The sequence below is a fragment of the Equus asinus genome, chromosome 18 (genome assembly GCF_041296235.1).
Source record: "Equus asinus isolate D_3611 breed Donkey chromosome 18, EquAss-T2T_v2, whole genome shotgun sequence".
Classification (NCBI taxonomy): Eukaryota; Metazoa; Chordata; class Mammalia; order Perissodactyla; family Equidae; genus Equus; species Equus asinus.
Window position 1 is genome coordinate 24,046,758 of NC_091807.1, and position 22,227 is coordinate 24,068,984.

The 22,227-nt window shown below is 38.0% G+C and overlaps 1 protein-coding gene across 6 annotated transcripts in view; it reads right to left on the reverse strand.

Moving 5' to 3' along the window:
* APP (amyloid beta precursor protein) overlaps nt 1-22,227 on the reverse strand; it is a 253,740-nt gene that overhangs the window by 66,683 nt on the left and 164,830 nt on the right. For all 6 annotated transcript variants that reach the window (XM_014859018.3, XM_014859014.3, XM_014859016.3 and 3 more), the window contains 3 exons: nt 16,234-16,367; nt 9,836-9,910; nt 8,981-9,139 (listed from right to left, as the gene is read on the reverse strand). In XM_014859018.3, coding sequence (XP_014714504.3) covers nt 8,981-9,139; nt 9,836-9,910; nt 16,234-16,367 — 368 coding nt within the window. The remainder of the gene's footprint in view (nt 1-8,980; nt 9,140-9,835; nt 9,911-16,233; nt 16,368-22,227) is intronic.

Here is a 22,227-nt window from a genome sequence, read left to right on the forward strand (position 1 = left end):
GACTTCCTAACAGGGACATGGGACCAAAGCTTCCACATATGCTATCCTAATAATCTTTCTCTCATAGGGAGGAAGGTGTCCTTTCTACCTCACAATCTCATCTAAACCTTCAATTACTCCTTTTGTTTCTCTAATTGTGGCTAACAAAAGCTAGAAGAATGTTCATTGTAAAAGACTAGAACAAGAAACCTCAAACTGCAGACAGAGGAGGAAGAATCCTTCTAATTAACTCACTTGGCCCAAGCTACAGGTTATACAAACAGCAAACCTGGGCATTAAGGACAGTGGTTTATACTCTACTATAAAATATAGAAAGTAAGGGTGGCTTTAATCTTGTCACTCACAAATAAGTGACCTGTTGTCAAATCTGGTAGGTTTCATGATTTTTTCTGGGATATATCTCTAGTTCTCAGAAATAATTTATTTTGGTTACTGTGACATAATAAGAAATATATTTGAGCTCCTTCCCTAGTTCGTGACATAAAGCTCCTAAAACTCTTGTAATTTTGTGAGTGATTGGGGTGACAGGAGCATCTTTTGTTATATTTGGTCTTCATCCCTGCTTCCTGACACAAGAGCTTCTAAGACCCCTTGGAGGGACCAGTGTCTTTCTGTATGCTCAGAAGGTGACTCTTGGATGAGCAGGACTGGTCACTATAGGAACCAACCATGTGACTAGAGGGTTGGAACTTTCAGCCCCATTCTCCAACCTCCAGAGCGGAGAGATGGGCTGGAGATTGGGTTCAATTACCAACGGGCAATGACTTAACTGGTCATGCCTACCTAACAGAACCTCCATAAAAATGCTAAACAATGAGGTTTGGAGAGCTTGCTTGTCCTGTGAACACACTGAGGTGCCAGGAGTGTGACATATCCAGAGAGGGCAAGCAAGCTCCACACCCTTCACCCCACACCCTGCTCTATGCATCTCTTCCATATGGCTGTTCCTGAATTTTAACCTTTATAATCAATTGCTAATGGTTAAGTAAAGCACCTATCTGAGTTCTGTGAGTTTCATTCTAATAAATTATCAAACCCCAAAAGGGGGTCCTGGGAAACCACAATTTACAGCTGGTGAGTCAGAAGTAGAGATGAAAATCTGGGACTTGTGATGGGCTTCTGAAGTGGGGGGCAGTCTTGTAGGACTGAGCCTATAACCTGTGGGGTCTACCCTAACTATGGGTAGTTAGTGTCAGAATTATTTAATGTGAGGGAAACCCTCCCCATATTTGGTGTCAGAATACCGAGAGTAGAAGAAATATTTTTCCTTCAGTTTCATAGACCACAGCTATAAACTAGTGAAGACAGCATACAGAACTGAAATTTAGGACCTGACTCAAACCCCATGATTTATGCTTTTGGACCAACTTTAGCATACACTGGATACAGAGCTTAGTTCAGCCGATCTGACACCAAAGAAGGCCCAGAAATTGTTCGGATGTGGGTGCCTTCAATTCTTGTTTAGTCAACCAGCAAAACATGCTGAAGCTCTTAACGATGAACAGGATTATTAATGCAACCCAGAAGGCAAAGCCTACAGAACTGCAGAAGAAATCGTAAACAAAAGATGTTTTCAAACACCACACATCTTTGGAAAGATGGGTCAAATTGTTTGATCATCCGACAAATGCCAATTGTGACATATTCTTGACTTTTTAAAAGAGACTTATAACAATATGCTTTAATTTTGCATATTCATACTTGAATTTTGGCATTTTTGCTTCACAAGTCCTCTAACTGGTTACCATGTTCAAAGATACGTACATTGACATTTCTTTTAATTTCACCCTCTCTTCATACGCTACCTAATGACGATGCCTTGACCTTTTAGAAACATCAACATAAGGAAACTCAAGGTAAAGCTTATAAAAATACATGTATAACCTAGGATCTTTAAACTGACCCAGGGATGAGCTTCACAAATTGAGTGAACTCCTTGAAACCCACGAGTAATCCTGTGTGCGTGTGTACATGTTTCTAGGGAGAAGATCCTTTGCTGCCCTGTGTTCTATAGGGCAGATATCTGTAACGTTGGACAGGTAAGTCACCACTGGATTGTTAAATCATGTGCTATGCATCTGCCTACAAAAACTAAATATTTATACTTTCATAATGGGCTTTCACTTTCAAGGATGAAATGAAAAGAGAGATCAACATATGAATATGTCCATGCAATCTTTGCTGAAATGAAACAGGACATGCTGGTGTCATATGTTTTGACAGCATCCTATGAAGAGTTATTTCAACTTGGAAGGCGGTAACTTGGTGGGCCTCTGCTGTAGAGGGAATCTCAGTGATTAGTATGGTCTCAGAGGCACAGGACAGCTTTCAAGCTAATGCCTTTCCTACCTACTTCTTAACTTTCCATTTAACTTAATTCAATTAAAACAGAGAACACTAGTGTCTCTGGTTACATACTTCCTGCTCGTCTCTAGCGAGATCTGTCTATTGAACTTGGTAAAGATTCAAAGCAAGGTAAGGAGGAAGTACTGAGAGGCTTTACCGAAATAGCATGCAAACCACTTAGCATAGGTTATAGGATTTTGTTCAATAAATGCAAATTCTCTTTTGTTACTGGGTCTGTCCTTAAAAGCTTTCAAGTTAATGAGTTCCCTTCACTCACTAACTTATACAAGTCTCAACTAAAAATAAATGAATGATGAGTGAATAATAAATACATAGGTGTAGGATAATTATTTATATTTCTCATTGATGATTTTCAACCTAGCAGTGTTTAACTTTTAAGTACACTGTGATCAGCGTTACAGAATTTTGATTATATTCAAAACTTGAGGGTAGAATGTCTTAAACATCTTAGTATTCATCTCTCTTAATGCCTTCACATATCACAAATAATTTTTAACTTACTTACCATCCATTATATTAACATGTAGATGTATTTAACTCAGAGATATATGCTAGCTACATACATTCCATAAATGCTTCATATTTCTTTTGCGCCCAAAAGTGATTAGTAGAAAATGATGGGTTGTAGGGAAAAGGGCAGTTAGCAATATCATATAAAAACTAAAATAGCCAAGTTTAGCACCTCAATTTTGTTTTGCTTTGGAAAACATAGTTACACCAGCATTCACATTGGCTGAAGACTGATTTAGTTGGCATCTCCTCAGGCCATCACTAGTTTGCCTGCCACTGAACATCCAATAATTGCTGTTTTCTTTTTCTCCAATGATTGATGCTTCTTATTGAACATTTATTGCCTTGCTGCTAGAATTCACCAAATACCTACTAGAACTCACCAAAGAGAAGCCACCAAAATCTCAGCGTAGGAACAATCATGTTCCTTAATGATAAGCTCACAAATCATGATGTTAATATTCCACCAAAGAAGTCCATGAAGAAGTTGTCAGGAATCTCAGCAAAATTTAACATTGGGCTGAACTATTCAGAAATGAGAAAGGAAAGGGTGCTGGTACTAAAGAAACTGCCAAAATTATTTTTGCTCAGTTAGATGTAGAGAGTCTGAGTGTGAAGCAGTAGATATAAGCATGAAATTAATTTTAGTGTGGATCAAGTGGATATAATCATAAGACATTGGAAAAAGCCAAACAACACTAATGGCACACAGACAGATGGATACACATGAAAATGTTCCTTTATGCTCATTGCCACTTAGAAAATGCTTAAAAGTTGCTGAAGTCAGGAAAATACGATGTTGTATAATAGAAGATTTAGATTAAGTATTTGTAAAGACACCAAAAATCTTAGAATTACAAAGAAAATTTTGGTTATTTCTCTCTCATCTTTAAAACATTTCAATTCTTACTAATTAGGAGCTCTTAAGCTTTTCCAGACCTAAGCCAACAATGGAAAGTTGATTTTAAACAGAAAATTCCTATCTAGACTTTGGTTTAACTGTACAGGATTCTACTTAAGTCTATTTTTTCTCTTCAGATTACAAAGAATGTTGACTAGCCAGGCATATCGCATAGATCGTTTCCCTATCTATGAAGTAGAACCCTGACAATTACAAGAGGCTCTGATAGTATTTAGCTCAAATTTCATGAGGCCATGAGTTGCCTGGATATGAACTCAGATAAAGTAAGAAACTACAAGGATGCGACTATGGAGAGCTGGTTGATAAACGACAAGTTTAGCTTTAAATAGTAAAGTTTGGTGGCCAGAGGCTCCAAGGGTGATGGAAGTTAACCACATGTGATGTAACTCTGGAAAGAAATTTTTAACTTTTCTGGGAAAAAATAAAAAGCCTTGATTTTCCAAGGAAACTTTCAGGGAAGTGAAAAAGTCGAAGGGGCTGGTCCTTAGAAGAGTCACCCGCCCTCAAGAGAGTAAGAGTTTATCTTGAGCACAAAGACATAACTATTTTATTTTTATTCCTGGAGAAAGTAAAGCTGTTTTAACTATTATAATAGTTGAAATATTTATTTAAACCAAATAGGTATATAGCTCTAACTATGAGTCAAACAATGTACTTTCAGTTTGGCCATTCAGTATATCAGGCAGTAGGCATGTAATTAATTAAAAAGGAAATTCAGAACAGAAAGCACACATAGACATGAGGAGTGACAAATGAAATTCACAGTGGAGCAAGGAGTTCTAGCTGCACAAAAACATCATCTCGTGATACTTCCAAACTTGGGTTCAAAAACATAGATAAAAGCATGGATTAAATCTGAGCTTCAAAGAGACTGTGAAAATAGTCCATGTTGTTTTAGAGTCCCATGTTTGGGATGTCTGGGACTGGATGGTAGAATTTGGTCTGGGGTAAGGGGTTAATTATTCTGGACATGATATCAGCTACAGAATTTATAGAAAAAACACTTTGACTAATTCATTCCTTACAGGCAACTAACATTTACTGAATATTTCATATTTTCCAGGCAGTGTGTTTATGTATGAGGGAGATCTCAGAAATATTTATTTATGGCTCCAGCACAAGTAAGACCTTTCTCAGATAATAACTGGCAAGCTCTTGATTTATGTCTTTCAAAAGCAATATATAAAAGTCCTCAAGAAGGGATTTAGGATTTTCTCACATTTTCCAAGGTGCAGAGCTAAATGTCATATTAAGCTATACGTGAAAATTTAAATAAAATTCTCAAAGATGTTAACTTAATAAAAACAGCAGGTAATGACAAGACTGCAGGCCTGTGACTATCTAGGCCCAGTTTTTATTACATAGGAGAGGTTTTATGCATTTCTAGGTAAGAATTCAACAGGAATGCTTGGATCAATCAACAACAATCTGACCTTTTTGGACAGTAAAATAGTTGTCTCTAACCAAGGTTTAAATTTTTATTTCAAATAAATATGTTGTCTAATTCTATAGGAAGTGATCAACAGGCCCAGAATAAGCAAGGTTATGAGCACTCTGAAATTGTCCCTTTGATAATACATGAAGCTTTGGCAAACCTTCTTCTTGTCACTGTCTTTCCTGTCATGGCTGATGGGACTAAACCAAAAGATCTGAAATGTGCAATTGGTAAAGACTCCATTCAGTCCTCATCTTATTTTTAGCTCTTCCAATGACCATTTAGCAAAGATCTTACATCAGAGATTGGACTTCCAACTTGAACCCTTCACTAAATGTCAGCTATTAAGAGTCTGGCCTCAACACCCACCACCCTGCCCTGCTCTGGCAAAATGATCCAAATGGCCACACCCTGAAAGGCAAATCCTGTAGAAAAAGAGAGGAACTAAGGAATTTTTTTCTCAAAGAGATATAAACAAAATTTTACTGAACAGTGGTAAGACAGACATTTTTCTCTGAATAGAAAATTAAAATGCTAATGTGAATATTCTTTTTCAAAAGCTTTTTGTTCAGAGAGGAAGTATGGTCAAGCAAGAAGGCACTACAGTGGTCAACTGTGAGTCACAGCTCCATCCTGTCCCTTACTAGCAGTGTTACCCTGGACCAGCCACCCAATCTCAGTGACGTCACTGGTAGAACAGGGTCAAGACTATCTCACTATCTGGAAAAGTACCAGAAGCTCTTTTACAGTTTCTCACAGCTTTCTGTGCTATAACTTTAACATAGAAAGAAAAATCAAAATGGTGAGGAGAATCAGCGTAAGTGGGCAGCTTTTGGTTTAGTTAGATAATGTACACATAGTCTGTCACTTCTAGCTAAGATTCAAGTAACAGTAATCAGATTTATCCGCTGCCTAAAACAAAACAAGAAAATGGACAAAATATATAAAACAATGTTTCCACAAGATATCAGACATCAGGTGAAGGACAGGGATCCCCGAGAAATGGGAAATCAATATGGTGAGCTCTATGATTACCCAAGCTTACTGCCTTGAGCTTCTGTGCTGTGGCTCGAGGTGGGGACAACCAGTTAGAGCCTGGTGGACTCCCAGAGTTGAGGATGTGGAATGAGAGTCTGAAGAGACCAAGGTGGCAACAGTTTGTAGGATAGAGTACTTGAGGTGGGGGAGTGGCTCAGAGAGAGCCCAGATATTTGCAGATGGTACCCCTTGAGAATGCAGCTGAGTGATAATATCAGCACATGCATGGGAAAGAAATTGACGAAGGCCAGGGGAAAAATACGTCCAAAAGTATTAGAGGTAACAGTGTCTGGTGTTCACAAAGGGTCAGGAACAGGACCTGTTCCCTTCATCCTGGCAGGAAAATAACATTTTGTGGTAGATTACTTCAGAAGGGTCTTCCCTCAGTAGCGGGGAATAACTAGCCAGAGATTGATAACTGCTCTGATCTCACCTGACAATTCTCAAAAGCAAAACCCAAAAGGATCATACTGTTTCCAACTAATTTAACTACATTCCAGAACAAAGCTCAAGGATATTTATAGGTGTATAAAAACATGCAGCATTCAACAAGGTAAAATTCACAATGTCTTAAATCCAATAAAAAACTACTAGGCATGAAGTGATGCAGGAAAATACCACACATAATGAAGAAAAATCAATCAAAATCAACCTAAAGGTGATACAGATGTCAGAAGTAGCAACCAAGGATATTAAAAGTAACTATAACGCATTCCAAAGGTTCAAAAAGCTATGTAAAGATATGGAAAATATTGAAAAAACAAACAGAAACCCACACTGAACTTCTAGATGTGAAAACTACAATGTATGAGATGAAAAATAGCCAAATGGGATTAACAGCAGGCTGAAGTACACCATGGTTCATCATAATCAAATTGCTCAGAAAAGAGTGATAAAGAGAAAATCTTAAAAGCAGTCAGTTAAAAAAAGATAGGTTATTTACAGAGACATAAAGGAAAGGATGATATCAGTATTCTTGTTAGAAACAATGCAAATAAGACAATGGAGAATCATCTTTAAAGTAGTAAAACAAAAAAACTTCATCCTAGAATTCTATACCCAGCGTAAATGTCTTTCAAAAGCAAAGGTGAAATTTTCAGACATACCAAGCAAAAGAACCCTTCACCAATCTACATGCATTAAAAGAAGTTTTAAAGGAAGTCCTTTGGGTAGAAGGAAAATGATTCCAAATGGATCTACACTAGGAAAGAAGAATACTGGAAATAGTAACTACATGGGTGAATAAATAAGATAGTTTTCCTGTTATTTAAAACTCTTTAAAAGATAACTGACTCTTTAAGGAAAAATAACAATAATGCAGTAGGGAAGTATGACAGCAACAGCCCAAAAACTGGAAGAGGAGAAATGGAAGAACTCTACCGTAAGGTTCTTGTAATATATGTGAAACGGTATAATATCACTTGTACTGGTAGAGTAACATTGTGAAAAGTTAAAAATGTTTTCTATAAACCCTAAAGCAACCACCAAAATAACAAAATTAAGACGTATAGCTAAAAAGCCAACAAAGATGATAAAACAGAATCATAAAAATATTCAATTAGTCCAAAAGATAGCAAAAGAGGAAACAGGGAACAAGGAACAGATGGAATAAAGAAAACAAACAGCAAGATGATAGATTTAGACATACCCTATCAATAATTTCATTAAATATACAGTCTTCCCAATTAAAAAGCAAGATCCAACTACATCTGCCTATAAGAAACACACTTCAAATATAAACACAAATCAGTTAAACAAAGTACGAAGATGAAATATGCTACCCTATGCTAACATTAATCAAAAGAAAGTTGGAGTAGCTTTATTAATATTAGACAAAGTAGATTTCAGAGCAAAGCATATTACCAGGGACAAAGAAGGCCATTTCATAATGATAAGGGGGTCCAAGAGGACATAACCACCTTGAATGTTTATGCACCAAAAAACAGAGCCTCAAAATACACAAAACCTGATAGCATCACATGAGAAATAGACCAATCCACAATTACCATCAGGGATTTCAATATCCCTTGCTCAATAATGGATAGAACAAGTAGACAATGTCCACACTCATACTCTGAACATTCCCTACGTCCACAGTAAACTCTCCCAGGAAGCCTCTGAGGAAACTTATTCCTGCAGTGCTTGGTAAGCCTTTCTGGGCATTAATCATTAAAAACCACACAGAAGCCTCCTCATTGCTGACGTCATGTCATTCCCCACAGAGAATACTAGCCACTGCTCTGAGCAGGAAATCTGACTTCTAGTTCCCGTGGGTCCACTAAAAAGCCTTGTAACTCAGCAAAATCTCAACTTTTCTTGACCTCAGTTACATCACTTACACGATGAGGGGGCTGAGCTAGGTTATGTCTAAAGTCCTTCCAGCTTTTGTGGTGCCATGACTTCAACTATGTCATGAATTGTCAGCACCTCAGGAGCATCAAATCAAGTTAGGTCTTGCACTGTAAGTCCCTGTACGCCCGTCCAACTCCTCTGTGGAGAAGTAGGAGTATGTGTCGTGCTGGGATGACCCTGTGGAGGCAGCTGCCAGTGACCCTTTAACCTGCAAGGGGAATGGAAGGAGGTCGAACCTGTGAATAACGGTGCTCACAGCATTTCTCCAGATTTCTTTCTCATGGCCTTCAGTCTCCAATGCCCCTACCCCTACTGTCTGTGCTGTGCTCTGAAGCGAGCAGTGAGGCAAGACCTACCCGAGGGGGAACAGCCTGCAGAGCGGTGATGTAGTTCTCCAGAGCCAGGCGGCGGCGGTCGTTGAGCATGGCTTCCACTCTGGCCATGTGCGTCTCTACCAACTGCTGTCTCTCGTTGGCCGCTTCCTGTTCCAGAGATTCTACTTTTTCCTGGAAATGCTGACAACACAGATACAGGCACGTGTCAATTGGGAACTGAACAAGTAGGGTGAGGCAGTAAATTCAAGTCTTTTAAATTAGATGATAGGCTGTTTTATTAAAAAGTTTCATGGTCATTTCAACATTTTGACTAATTCAGCATGTTTTATGGGTTACCTCTCTTTCCTGCATTCCACCCATAATCCTAATTTCTCATTGCAAATCATTCTTTTATATGGTTGCTGGAGACTGATTTGACTAACCACAATGCAGGATAAATTTATGTATTCTTGACACTCTAAATTACATTGCATATTTAAAAAAAACTCCTCTCTTACTCTAACTACTTTAACTAAATGACCATTATAACCTGGCGCTTTACTTAAGGCAATTTTGAGAGGAGTTCCAGTCAAAAATTCTAATTATCATGCAATTTTTGCAAAGGAAAGGAGTAGCAGAAGATTATGGCAATGAAAAATATATATTATTGATAAAAAGTAAACTGCAAGTAACAATATGAATTTTATGGAAATGAATTATTACTTGAGTTAATTGGGAGCAGATACAACGCAAGGTTTAAGCAATTCAATTACTAGACAATGAGTAGCAACAGTGCAAGCGGATGGGAATATGAACAATCCAGCAGATGGAAAACTTGTAGACACTCAATAAACAGGCGCTGCTGGCTCATGCTGCTTGGTGGAGAACGGGTTTTACCTGGATAACTGCTTTCTTATCAGCTTTAGGCAAGTTCTTTGCTTGACGTTCCGCCTCTTCCCATTCTCTCATGACCTACAAAATGAAAAAACACTTGAATCTAAAATCACCAGTTCTTTTTTAAAATGTAGATTTAATAAGATATTTTATGGTTTTTTTCTATATTTGACATTTTAAACATTCAAAGTTATCATGTTCCATCCTATCTCAATAATATTTGACTTCTCACTAAGATGCAAACAATCTGTCGTAGTAGTATGTTAAACATAAATGTTCATGTTTATTGCAGGAATCTGGCCCTGTGAAATGAAGTTGGTCTTTTTTCTTTTCCTGAGAAATGGCTGAAAGTCATTTTATTTAATGTGCACAAATGTCAACGATTTGTAAAAGGCATATATTTCCTGAACCAGGTTTTCCAACACTAAATTCAACACACTGGTTTTAGTTTTTTGGGAAAGCAAGTTATAAAATTTCAAACTGTCTATTTTTCAAATAGTATGAGAGAAAAAGCATATATAACATTTTATGCCTGTGTACACATGCCATAAGCACAGTGCCAAAAATAAGTACATAATGGAGAAAGGAAAAGAAGACTTCTGTTGTCAGAAATGCTAGGATCCATCCCATTAAAGAACTCACAGGTAATCAGGGCCTTTTGCTGGCCAACCCACATCATGAATAGCAAAGAATATCCTAAATCCCTCTAGAAATCCCAAGAAAGTATACATTATAATGTTTTGAATGTAGCAAAAAGTATTCTTGGCAAGTAATGCTAATTTAGTAACCAGGCTAATCTGTTTTGTAGTAAAATAGAGCTTCCTCTTCTCATCTTTGATGTCCACCGAGGATTTCCTTGAGATAAGTTCATGCACTGATCCGAATGCAAGAGGAAAAGTCTGCAGCTGTGCCTGTTGTTGGAAGAAAACGATTTTACATTCTTACTACCTATGGCTGCCTTTTCCTTTTCAAGTGTACAATTTGCTGTCAAGGTGCTTTTATTTTTTAAGTGCAGCTCATACCTGAGCTAGGTAAAATAAAGAACAGAAAGATCAAGGAAGCAAAATATCGGTGCATTGACAGATGTGGACTTGCATACCTTGTGGATTTCCAAAACATGAGAGAACTTGATTTCTGTACTCTAAGAGCCTGTTATTTATCCCGAAGGAATTGATTTTTCTGACATTCTTCATGATCACATAAAGAAAAAGAGGCTTGGAATAAAGCACTATTGACAGAGAAGTTCTATGAGAAAATACCACATCAAATTGCCATGTGGGTTTTTAATTAGACACTTTATTGTCTATTAGCATTAATTCATAGTATAAGATACAAGACAAGCTTCCCCACGCTGTTTTCACGAAATTATGGGGAAAATAAGATGGAATGAATTTTCTACTATATTTGAAGAGAATGTAAGAAATAACCTAAAAAGTTCACAGCAAAATCGGGGAAAATGCCCTGTTGCTATGAACAAGAACAAAATACAGAAGAAAAGAAAAATATTGCCCAAGATGCTTTGGGGTCTCCAACAGTTAACAAATGGCATCTGTGGGGGAGGAGCTATTGAAGACTACTTTTGCTTTATAGATGACATAAGTCTTGCAATACAAATATTTCAATTTCCTGCTTCGAGAATGTTCAGAGTGGCAGTACTCTCCTATGACTTCTTCAGACAAAGAATCTCAAAATTGGACTGAAAGAGAAGTTAAATGTCTTAATTGGAATGTGAAAAACTGATTTCTTGTCTTATATTTAAATTTTTATATTCTCCCTTTGTGTATTCAGAACCTGAACTTTCAGGTGTGAGCAGGGGAACCCACGGAATAATGATGGAGATGTATTTAACTAACGGATTGAAAATAGGCATTCCTATAGAAATGAAATTAAAATTTTGATTTTCGGAGAAATTTAATATCCTATACCCTCACAAGTTAAACAATTCACCTGTACCACCACTCTAGGCCCACTTAGTGAAAGAGGCTCAACATCTCTCTCTGAATGATGGCTTCCACTGAGGTACACTGATAACAGATAACATTACCGCTGACGTGCAATACCAGACCAGGTAATACCAGACCCTGTATTAAGTGCTTTATAAAATCTGTCTCATTTAATTGATTTGTCACCACAGCCTGTGAGATCAGCCATGGCCAACTGCATTTTATGGACCAGGTTAAGATACCTGCTCAAGGTCATGAAGGGAAAAAACAGAGAAAGAAGGATATAAACCAAGATTTTTGTGGCTCTAAAGACCATACTTTTGCCTCCTATGGCCCAATTTCCCACTAAAAATTGGCAGATCCAACAAGTGAACTAAGTATTTATATTTGGTGACAGGAAAAAGGGCTGTTCCTAAGATGCTGATGCTTATACTAAAAATAGTCAATCTAGAGAAAGGTCAACTTTCATTTTGAAGAACTTCATTTTAAGGATATGTTAAAACTTCTAAATTCATATATATTGTATTTATATATATATTTAAATATATAATATACAAATAAGTTATGTATAATTATAGATATATTACATAATTATTATCAATATGTAATAATATAAGCATTTATAGACTGTTTAGATTCTAATAGTTGCTAGATACTATCATAACATAACAGAAATCTATTAGAGTACTCACGAGCCTCAATAACAAAAAACCCTAAAATACAGAAAAAAAACCCCTGAAATCCTCTGTATTTGTAAAAAAAAGAAATAACAAAAACTATACTAAAAATCAATTTAAAAGACTACAGCTTTTTAATTAAAAATTCTCAGGATCTGGACTTTGCAGCTGCTCCGTATATTTTTGTAAAGCAATTTTCCACTGCATGCACAAAAGTATCAGTATCATCTAGATTTATGGGTCTTCAAAGACTTGGCTGTTTCACGCAGAGAAAATGACAACTAATACATAGAGATTTAAGAGGCAGGCAAGTTCAAAGTCAAGTAGTCTCCAGAATTCAGCACCAAAGATGATGAAGATAAATGTTGATCTCAGGCATTTCACTTTCCTATAACCACGGGAATCTAGCAGACAACATTCTCTGTTCCAGGACAACATCTCTTAAGTCATCTCAGATATAGCTAATGACTAAAAAATGAGAAAATCTATCAAAACTTATATGAACTAAGTCATGAGATAAATAGATGTGCTAAAAGAACGTTATTATTCTAGGAGAGATCTATAATATTTGAATGGTGGAGTATTTGAAATGAGTATTCTTTTATTTTTTGAGGAAGATTAGCCCTGAGCTAACATCTGCTGCCAATCCTCCTGTTTTTGCTGAGGAAGACTGGCCCTGAGCTAACATCAGTGCCCATCTTCCTCCACTTTATATGTGGGACGCCTACCACAGCATTGCTTGCCAAGCGGTGCCATGTCCGCACCTGGGATTCCAACTGACGAACCCTGGGCCGCTGAAGCAGAATGTACAAACTTAACTGCTGCGCCACCAGGCCAGCCCCTGAAATCAGTATCCTCAGGATCAAAATGACCAAAATATACTGGAAAAAACATTCTGAATTTGTATTAAAAAGAAAGAAAGACTATTTTAGAAAGACTATTTTGGACTAGAAAGACTATTTTAGAAAGACTAAGTTTAAAATCCAGGTGGAGAGATAAGACATATATCAAAAAATCACTAATAAAGCTGAGGAACAAATATTTGAGATAAATGAAAAGAGCAATGACCGTCTGTCCCATTCTGAGAACTGTGAGGTATAAGGGATGGGTGAGATTGCCAACGTGAAGAAGACTGGTAAGATCTTTCCAGAAGTCAATGCAGAGAGCAAACAGAAGTCCAAGATGAGTTCAGCGTATGCTGAGTGGGGTGGTTGAACAAGAACAGCAGTTTAATGTTGCCGATATGATGATGGTAGCAGCTGAGGTGGGAGAGGAAGCAAGAGGACTGGAGTCATGGAATATGTGGTTGGAGTATGAGAGTAGGCACTGTAAATGCCAAGCTAAGCATTGTGTTTATTTTTGCTATTATTCTTTTTTTGGACTTCGTTGTCCCACAAATGGATTTTGAGAGCAGTGAGATGACTCTGAAAGCTTCAGAAACAAGTACTGAGATAGGATTTAAGTTTAAAAGACATCATTGCAGGGGCAATAAGTAGGACTCATAGTCATCCTATGCTTTCTTAACCACGATTATTTACCAGCTTGTGTCTTTCCTCATGACATGTCCCATTTTTCAAAAGAAGTGGCTTTTAGGTGAAACCTCAACTATTCTATGAGATTTCTAGTTCAACTTTCTTTTAAGTTTTCATCATGGACAGAAATTAGAACTGCACATTATATTCCAGAGCCAAAGTATTATGAAAGGTTTTTCCCCCTTAAGGTTCTTTTTTTTTTTAAATATTTTTAAAAAAAATTTTTCCTTTTTCTCCCCAAAGACCCTTGGTACACAGCTGTATATTCTTAGTTGTGAGTCCTCCTAGTTGTGGCTTGTGGGACACCACCCCAGCAGGGCTCGATGAGTGGTGCCATGTCCACACCCAGGATCTGAACTGGTGAAAGCCTGGGCCGCCAAAGCAGAGCGCACGAACTTAACCACTCGGCCATGGGGCCGGCCCCTGCCCTTAATGTTCTTATTTCCAAGTAGATTCAAGTACTGTGGTTACTCATCTTTAAAACAAAACAAAACAAAAAAGTAATTGTGTTGTATGTTTCTAGATACATTCATAGTCCTACATTTTAAAATATTGGTTCTATTATTATTCAGGTATGCTGAGGCCAAGGGATCAGGAGCGGACTACTTTTGAAAAGACAGTTTGTTAGATTCCCCAAGAGGAGGTAGCAGGTCATGCCATGTGAGGGACAGGGGGACACAAGGGTAAGCACCAGAATTGGTCAAGAGGCAGTGGGAGTGAGGGGAAAATGGACAGGAGTCTTTATTGTGGTTTTTGCAGGAAGGAACGAGCGAGGCAGAGTAAGCAGGCTTAGGACTGGCTAGTTTGAATAATTTTGGTGCGCTTTGGGGTAGAAGGGCTGTCTTGAGTTGTCTAGTATCTGGTTTGAGGTGAGTAGGGCAGGTAGATAGTGGCCCAGAATGTAAGAGCCTGATAAAGGAGATAGTTGGGGAGTATGGGTTTTGGATTGGTGGGTTTGTAAAGGAAAGGTGTGTTCGCAGGCCATTCATTTGCTACCTCTAGTAACCGGCTAACCCTGGAGGAGCAGTCTCTCCAGGGCTAGTAAGGCCCCAGATGTCAAGTCTTCAGAAAATAAAAAGATATGATTAACGCAATCTACTAAAGGCTTACGATCTTAAAAAATACATGGCAGACTATTTCATGAGTTGTGTTTAATGTTTATCATGAGAACCTTTAAGTATTTTTATGCTAAATATGACACAAATTAATCACACCTTCTGATATTTTCACAGAATATTAACGCCAAAAAAGAATGGTTGACTTTAACTTGAAAGCTTTCTTCATTCACTCACTTATGTTTCTTTAAATCTGACTTTTCCTATTGTTTTTTCACGTTCATCCTCAAGTGCATAGACTGCAAGTTGGAACAGTGACTGGCAAATACGCACTAGATACATACTTCCTGAACGAATGACTGAATGAATGAATGAAGAATCTGAAAAATGGCTAAAATTCTCGGTATTATCTAACTCTAATACAACATCCAGCACCTGGTAGAAGGCATAGCTTAAATTGTCGTTGATAGTATTATATATAAATTAGCCATGTTTTGGACACAAGTTATTGTTCAACTTGTTTCACAAAGAACTGGCTTTATAAAAACAAGGTTTGCAGCATAACAAAGTGAAAAGAGTATTGTACTAGGAGCAAGAAAGGCTTGGGTTCCAAGTGCCGAGTCTGTGTTATTTATATGGCTTTGTTCTGGGGTGTGAAGCCGATCTCTTGAACTGCTATTGCATTATCTATCATTTATGGGAATTGATGAAATGATCATTGTGGTTCACTTTGCTTTTTAAGTTCCTATGAATTAGCTGCGTAGACATGTTAGGTTCAAAGTTAGAATAATTTGGTATTTAATACACACATATTCATCACTACTAAAGAACATTTTAAGGAATTTTAATTTACAACATCCTGGTTACAAGACTACCCTATACACAGAGTAATACAACCACTGAGAATGTTGTACACATAATTTAATTTGTGTTGACAAAATCCTACTATACTTACTGTACTCGGATTTTTCCTAGGTGGCATGCTCAAGGAGGATGCAGAAAACCCCAAATTGGTACCCTTACAGCAAACATTTAAAATTAAAACATTATGTCTTTAAACATCTGGATAAAATTAAAGATCCTCACCCACCCATAGACATTCATTAGCCAACAGGCCCCTGGGAGTCCCGAAGGCAGAGACAAGTCCAGATTTTCCAATATTGTAGGGCTGAAGGATGGAAGAACCACACTTACCTGGGACATCCTCTCACGGTGCTTGGCCTCCAGCCTCTCCTTGGCTTTCTGGAAATGGGCATGTTCGTTCTCATCTCCAGGGGTCTCGAGGTACTTGTCAACGGCGTCAGGCGTGCTGGCTGCTGTTGTAGGAACTATAAAGTAGAAAGGAAGGAGGTTTGAGAAGAGAAACAGAATACCCAGTCATTTCAAAGAAAGCCATATTTTTCTGTTTATTCCAGAACAAAGAATTTAGGAAAGAAGCACATACAAGATGTTAATGCTGTTTAAGAGAACACCACGAGACATTTCACAGCACAGTAAGGATATATATTTCACCCCTTTCAAGTGCAGGGTGAAGGAAAATCTTGAAAACAGTCCATTTTGCGATTATAGTATTGTACTTCAAATTCTCTGTGAAACAAGCATGCATAGAGCAAAAACAGTGGTGTTTAAAACAGACATGTTGCTCCAAATCCCTATACTTTGCTAGATTAATTTTTGTAATCTTGAAAGAAAATGATGGTATCACCAATATCAAACCTTAAGATTCATGCAGAAACCTAAGAAATCTCAAAATTAGTTTATTGCAGAATAACTGCACCTCAGAATAAAGGTAAATCCTACATTATACATTTTAAATAGCTGATTACAAAGCCATCTTTTGTGAGAAAGTCTTTGAAACACTACCAAAAGACTCATAAAGGTCAATAAATGCATTTTTGAAATCACAAAGAGACCTTTTTGCCTTCACAGATTTGGCAAGTCAACCAGTCATTATACTAGCTGTCAAAAAGAAAGTGATTTCTATTTTGAATTCTCCTAACACTGCTGAGCAATATTACTGAGTTGCAACATATATTGCTATATTATGTGGAAACAAATACCCACAAAATTGAAGCTTGTACTATAAAACAAAAATGTTAAACTCATGAACTGAGTGAATTATAATGTCTATACAAGCAGTTTTCCAAAAGATCAGTAATGACTTGTGAGAATTCAGAGCATTTATGAGCTTATTAAAAAAAAAAACGAATAGAAAAACAGATTTTGATTTAAAGAAGAAAGCAGGGCAACGAAAAAAATGAAATTAGGTATTTTCACTATATTCTCAGGTCAAATCAATTTAAGTGTTTTATTCAAAAGAATATTCAAATATCACCAATGTCCTAAGTATTCTTCTCCAATAATCTTATTGGATTATTTGAGTATTGTATTTGAGATAGAATATCCCAAAGAGGATTTGAATGAAAAGAATTTATGGCTAAGTCATTTTGAAACTAAACTCTAATGTAAATGTCTTTTACACATGCTTCAAGAAAACATCTGGAATCTTACCTATCCAGAGGCTCCAAGATTTGAACCAAAACTGGAAGGCTTTTTTGTTACATAATTAAATAATATGTTTAATTTTAAAGAGAAACATTCATTCTGATTTCTTCCCTTTTACTTCAATCACAGTTTATAATTATTTAAAAAAAAACAAACAGTTTAGATGTCTATCCAGATGTTGCTTTCAAGTGGAAGGAAGGAGGAAGGGCATATTCCTAGAATTTTTTTTAACATGCTTGTGTGCCCGCCCCTCCCTTCTCCCACCCTCAAGGGATTTTGAGTCAGTTGGTCTGGGATTGGCACAGGGCGTGCAAATCAAAAAACATCTGCTCCCATCTTCTGTGTAGTGGACAAGGGAGAGTGTATGTCAGCAGCAAAAGGGAGAAGGAAGCAAAGAGCACAAGCTTTGCAATTAGATGAACTTGATTTGAATCACATCTTGATCTTAGTCTTTCTTAGACTAGCTGTGCCCCAGGGCAAGCAACTTAAGTACTCTAGTTTCTTCTAGTTCCAGTTTCTTCACCTATCAGGTGGTGATAACATGACAACCTACTAGGAATGAGGAGAAAGCGAGATGCCACACTACGTGTTAGTCACCCTCCAGAAAGTGTGGCCCAGAGGGTACTTCATGCATATTAGCAGTCTTCCCTCCTCTTTTGCCTCTTTTGTTGTTAGTGCCATGGAGTTGATTCCAATTCCTGGTGACCCTGTGTACAGCAGAGTGGGACCTGCCCGGTCTTTTTGCGCCATCCTCTCACTTTCCTGCACTGTATCAGACAATGCTCTGCTGCTGTTCGTAGGGTTTTCAGGGTCCATTTTTTGGAAGAGGCTGGCCCGGTTCTTCTTCCTAGTCTATCTTAGTTTGGAAGCTCTGCTGAAATCCGTCCACCATGGATGACCCTGAAATCCGTACACCATGGATGACCCTGCTGGTATTTGAAATCCCAATGGCACAGCTTTCAGCATCACAGCAACTGGCAGCCACCACAGTATGACAACTGACAGAGGGTGATGTGGTTCCCTGCCTGGGAAAGAAACCGGGCTGCAGTGTGAATCTTAACCATGAGACCATCAAGGCTGACTCCTTTGCTTACTATATCCTATTCAAATCTAGCGCTTATGCTAAACACGGGAAAAATGAGCTCCTTTTATTTCAAATCCACTGAAAATGAACTACACACAGGACCATGTAGTACCACCTATAAGAAAATATGGATTTCTAAAGAAAATCTTTGGTATAACACACATAAAAGGCTGAAATAATTGAAAACGAACCCTTAATTTTTAAGACTGAACAATAAATTCCAATTTAAAATCCTTTCTGTAGAAAAAACAAAAAAATCAAAGGTAAATTTTTTTTCTGCATAAACTCAAGCAAATAACTATGGAGGTATTTTTAACGGAATCATTTTCCCAACTTGAAACGGAAGTGGTATTTAGCATTTTAAATTTGCTTCCCAGGGTTTTAATCATTTTTTCATCTTTACTGGTACAGCTCAAAAGAGAACAAGTTAAAATTCTTCTGGCATAGTATAACCTGGCAGAATGACAAAATTAGGCAAACCATATTTTACATTTCGAACAAATGAAAATGTATAAATGTTGAGGGTGATATTCATAGATACAAATAGCCATCCGATTGTAGGTGTCGTAACCAGGGCAGGCCACCTCCCTGGAAAACTGGAATTATAAAAGTCACTATACAAGCAGGAGGGTTCTTCAACTCTTATGCAAATTTTATTGCAACTCTTTTAATGCAACTCTTATTGCAAATTTTATGGTTTTCTCCAACTCTTATGGTTTTCAAGTATTGTCTATCATGTTATGCTAAAAGAGATAAACACTAAAATCTGAGTCACTGTAATCTCACTGGCCTAAACTGAAATGTAGCTTTGCAATGTTAAGAATAAAATAATAATAAAGAAATGAGCATGTGAGGTATGTTTAACAGGACTAAGAATATTTCAAGTATTAAACCTTCTTTTTTAGGCACATGGAAATAAATACAAATACTACATTACATATTTATCCCATTTAACCAAGAAAAGCTTCTCTTCAAGTAAATCCTTATTAGTGACCTCTGTACTTCCTCCAGTTGAAGATGATAAGGGAAGCTGTCTCTGTTTTAATCTTTAATTAAAATTTTTTAGCCATTCATACTAACCCTCCATCTCAATTCTCAGGAGTGAGTGACATTTTTCTGTAGTCATACCAACCAGCAAACGAGATCACTGTCCAGTCACGGAGAGAATGATGGTACCTCTTGATATTTTAAATTGAGTTTGGTATTTCATTATCACTTCCCTGCAGGTGGTGAGGAGGAAGGGGAGCATATTTTAAGGAGGAGTTTGTACAGATAGCTCAGCTTCTATTTTTCTAATATTCCTACATCCTAAAGACACCGTCATACCAAGACTGGCTGCCATTTTGTGATTAAGTCTATGGTAGGCCATAGACATGACAATGAGGATGGTGGGCAGGGGGAGAAAACCTGGGCCCTATGTCCCTACCTTTCAAGGTGCCTCCTTTTGGGAAATAAGAGGCTCAAGGAATGTCAAGGTATGTTCTAGGGTACAAAGGAACAGGAAGCTGTATGTCACAGGTCACTTAAAACACAGGTCATTTTAACCACTTAGAAAGTGGGAATAAACTGGCTTTAGGAGGGTTTATTTTTGCTTTGTTTTTAAGCTACTGCAAAGCAGTTTATCCTGTTGAGACACCTCTGAGGTTCCTTAGGTCCTGTGATGTGGGCTCAGATTTCCAAGTTGGCCAAATAATAATAGCATCTATTCATGAGCATCTACTGTGCTAGGCACTTCACATGTGCTCTCATTTCATGCGGGAGAAGAGAAAATTACCCTATTCCATATAGTGCATAGAGGGGAAATACTATCATTTAACATAGTCACTCTCACATCCCCAGGCACACACAAATGAGTCTGAATTTAGGATTAGGTAAACCACGAAGAGGCTCTGAAGTTAATATTTAGAGCAGTAAAGGGCTAACTCATTAACATGTCCGGGGCACTGGAAAGGGTTTTGTTTTGCTAATGAACAACATGAATTTGGCAAAAAATATGCTTTGTTATGATGTCTCTCAGCCTATTTTCTATCAAACGGCTGTCCTTGCCCTGAATGCTATTTGTTAAATGACCTCCAACCGATGTTCAGCAGAAGCAGGGTCATGAAAGAGGGATCAGGTGAAAGAGCCCACAGAACGTGAACTTGAATGATCTTTTTGCCTTCAGCCCCTGCTGCAGTCCAACATGCTCATTCATGCCTTCTGCAAGCAAGCTCCCTCGGTTTATTCACCTTTCTGCAGAAAACTAGACTTAAAACTCAGGGTTAAACATCTTTAGCTCTAGGTTTTGACCTCAAGCTGCCAAATCATGAGCGGTACTCCCACCATCACATTTATGGGCTTTTCACTTTTCAAATAACCTTCATGTTGACTTTCTTAGTTCAGTCTCCTTACAGGCTCGCAGAATCGAGTGAGATGTACACCTTTTAATACTGAGAATGGGTGTCTAAATGTAATACCAAATGAGAAAGTCAACAGAAAAGCAGTTTCAATTCACAGCACATTACTGCCTCAAGGTGAACATTCCGCTTCCAAAAATTTCCTGGCATTCTGGATGACTAATGCTTTCGATATAAGCCTCATTCTTTGTTTTGGCAACCCTGGGAGGTCAGAGATAAGTGAGAAGCTGAGACAGCAGCTCGGATGTAGACCCTGCTGCCTTGTGTGTGCGTGTTCATTCTTGTACTCAGCCATTCCACACAACTATTACGGCCCCTAGTACACGTGAGGCGTATGGGAGACACCAAGGAGCAAAACAAAGACCCTGTCCTCGTGGAATTATATTCTAGCAAGAAAAATAACCACCACACACATGCAAAAACACAATGATAAATCACTTTGTTACAACATGATTTGTATTATGGAGAAAAAGAAAAAGAGAGCAGGGTTAAGAAGAAACAGGATTGCTGGGGAAGGGGGCAGAGAGCCTATAGTAGTAAGTAGGTGCCCGGCTGGTCTAATTGAGAAGGTGACATTTAGACAAAGAGCTGAAGCCCCACTTCCCAGTTATCTGCTGTAAGAACATGACAAGAAGATGAAGAAACTAGTACAAAGGCCCTAAGAGGTGAATGAGCCTGGAAAATTCCAGAACGAGCAAGGTCAGTGTGGCCAGAGCTGAAGAGGCAAGGGAGAGAGTAGTAATAGAGGCAGAAAGAAAATGGGGGACAGATCAAGAAGGGGCTGGAAGCCCGGCTAAGGACTGTGAGGAGCCACTGTGGGTTGTTTTGAGGAGGGGAAAAATGTGAGTGATGTGTTTTAAAAGGATCACCCTGTGTGTTAAGCGACAATTTTAAGAGTAAAAGATAAAGATGAGGGTGGCTTGGAGAAACAGCAGGGAGGTGGTGAAGGGTTTTCGTGGAAGGTCCCCACATATGACACCCACCCCTACCCCAGCAAGAGAAGGATCACAGACCCACTTCTTTCTCTCCTCACAAAACTCTGTTACCTAAACCATAGGTGACCAAATACTAAGGGAGACATTGTTTTCACATATCTGTGAGGGTTCATTTCGGTTTTAATAACGATGCACCAATGCTTGTCAGAGCACTTCTTCTTCACATGGTATCTACTCTCTTAGTACCTGCCAGAGCTCTATTTTTGGG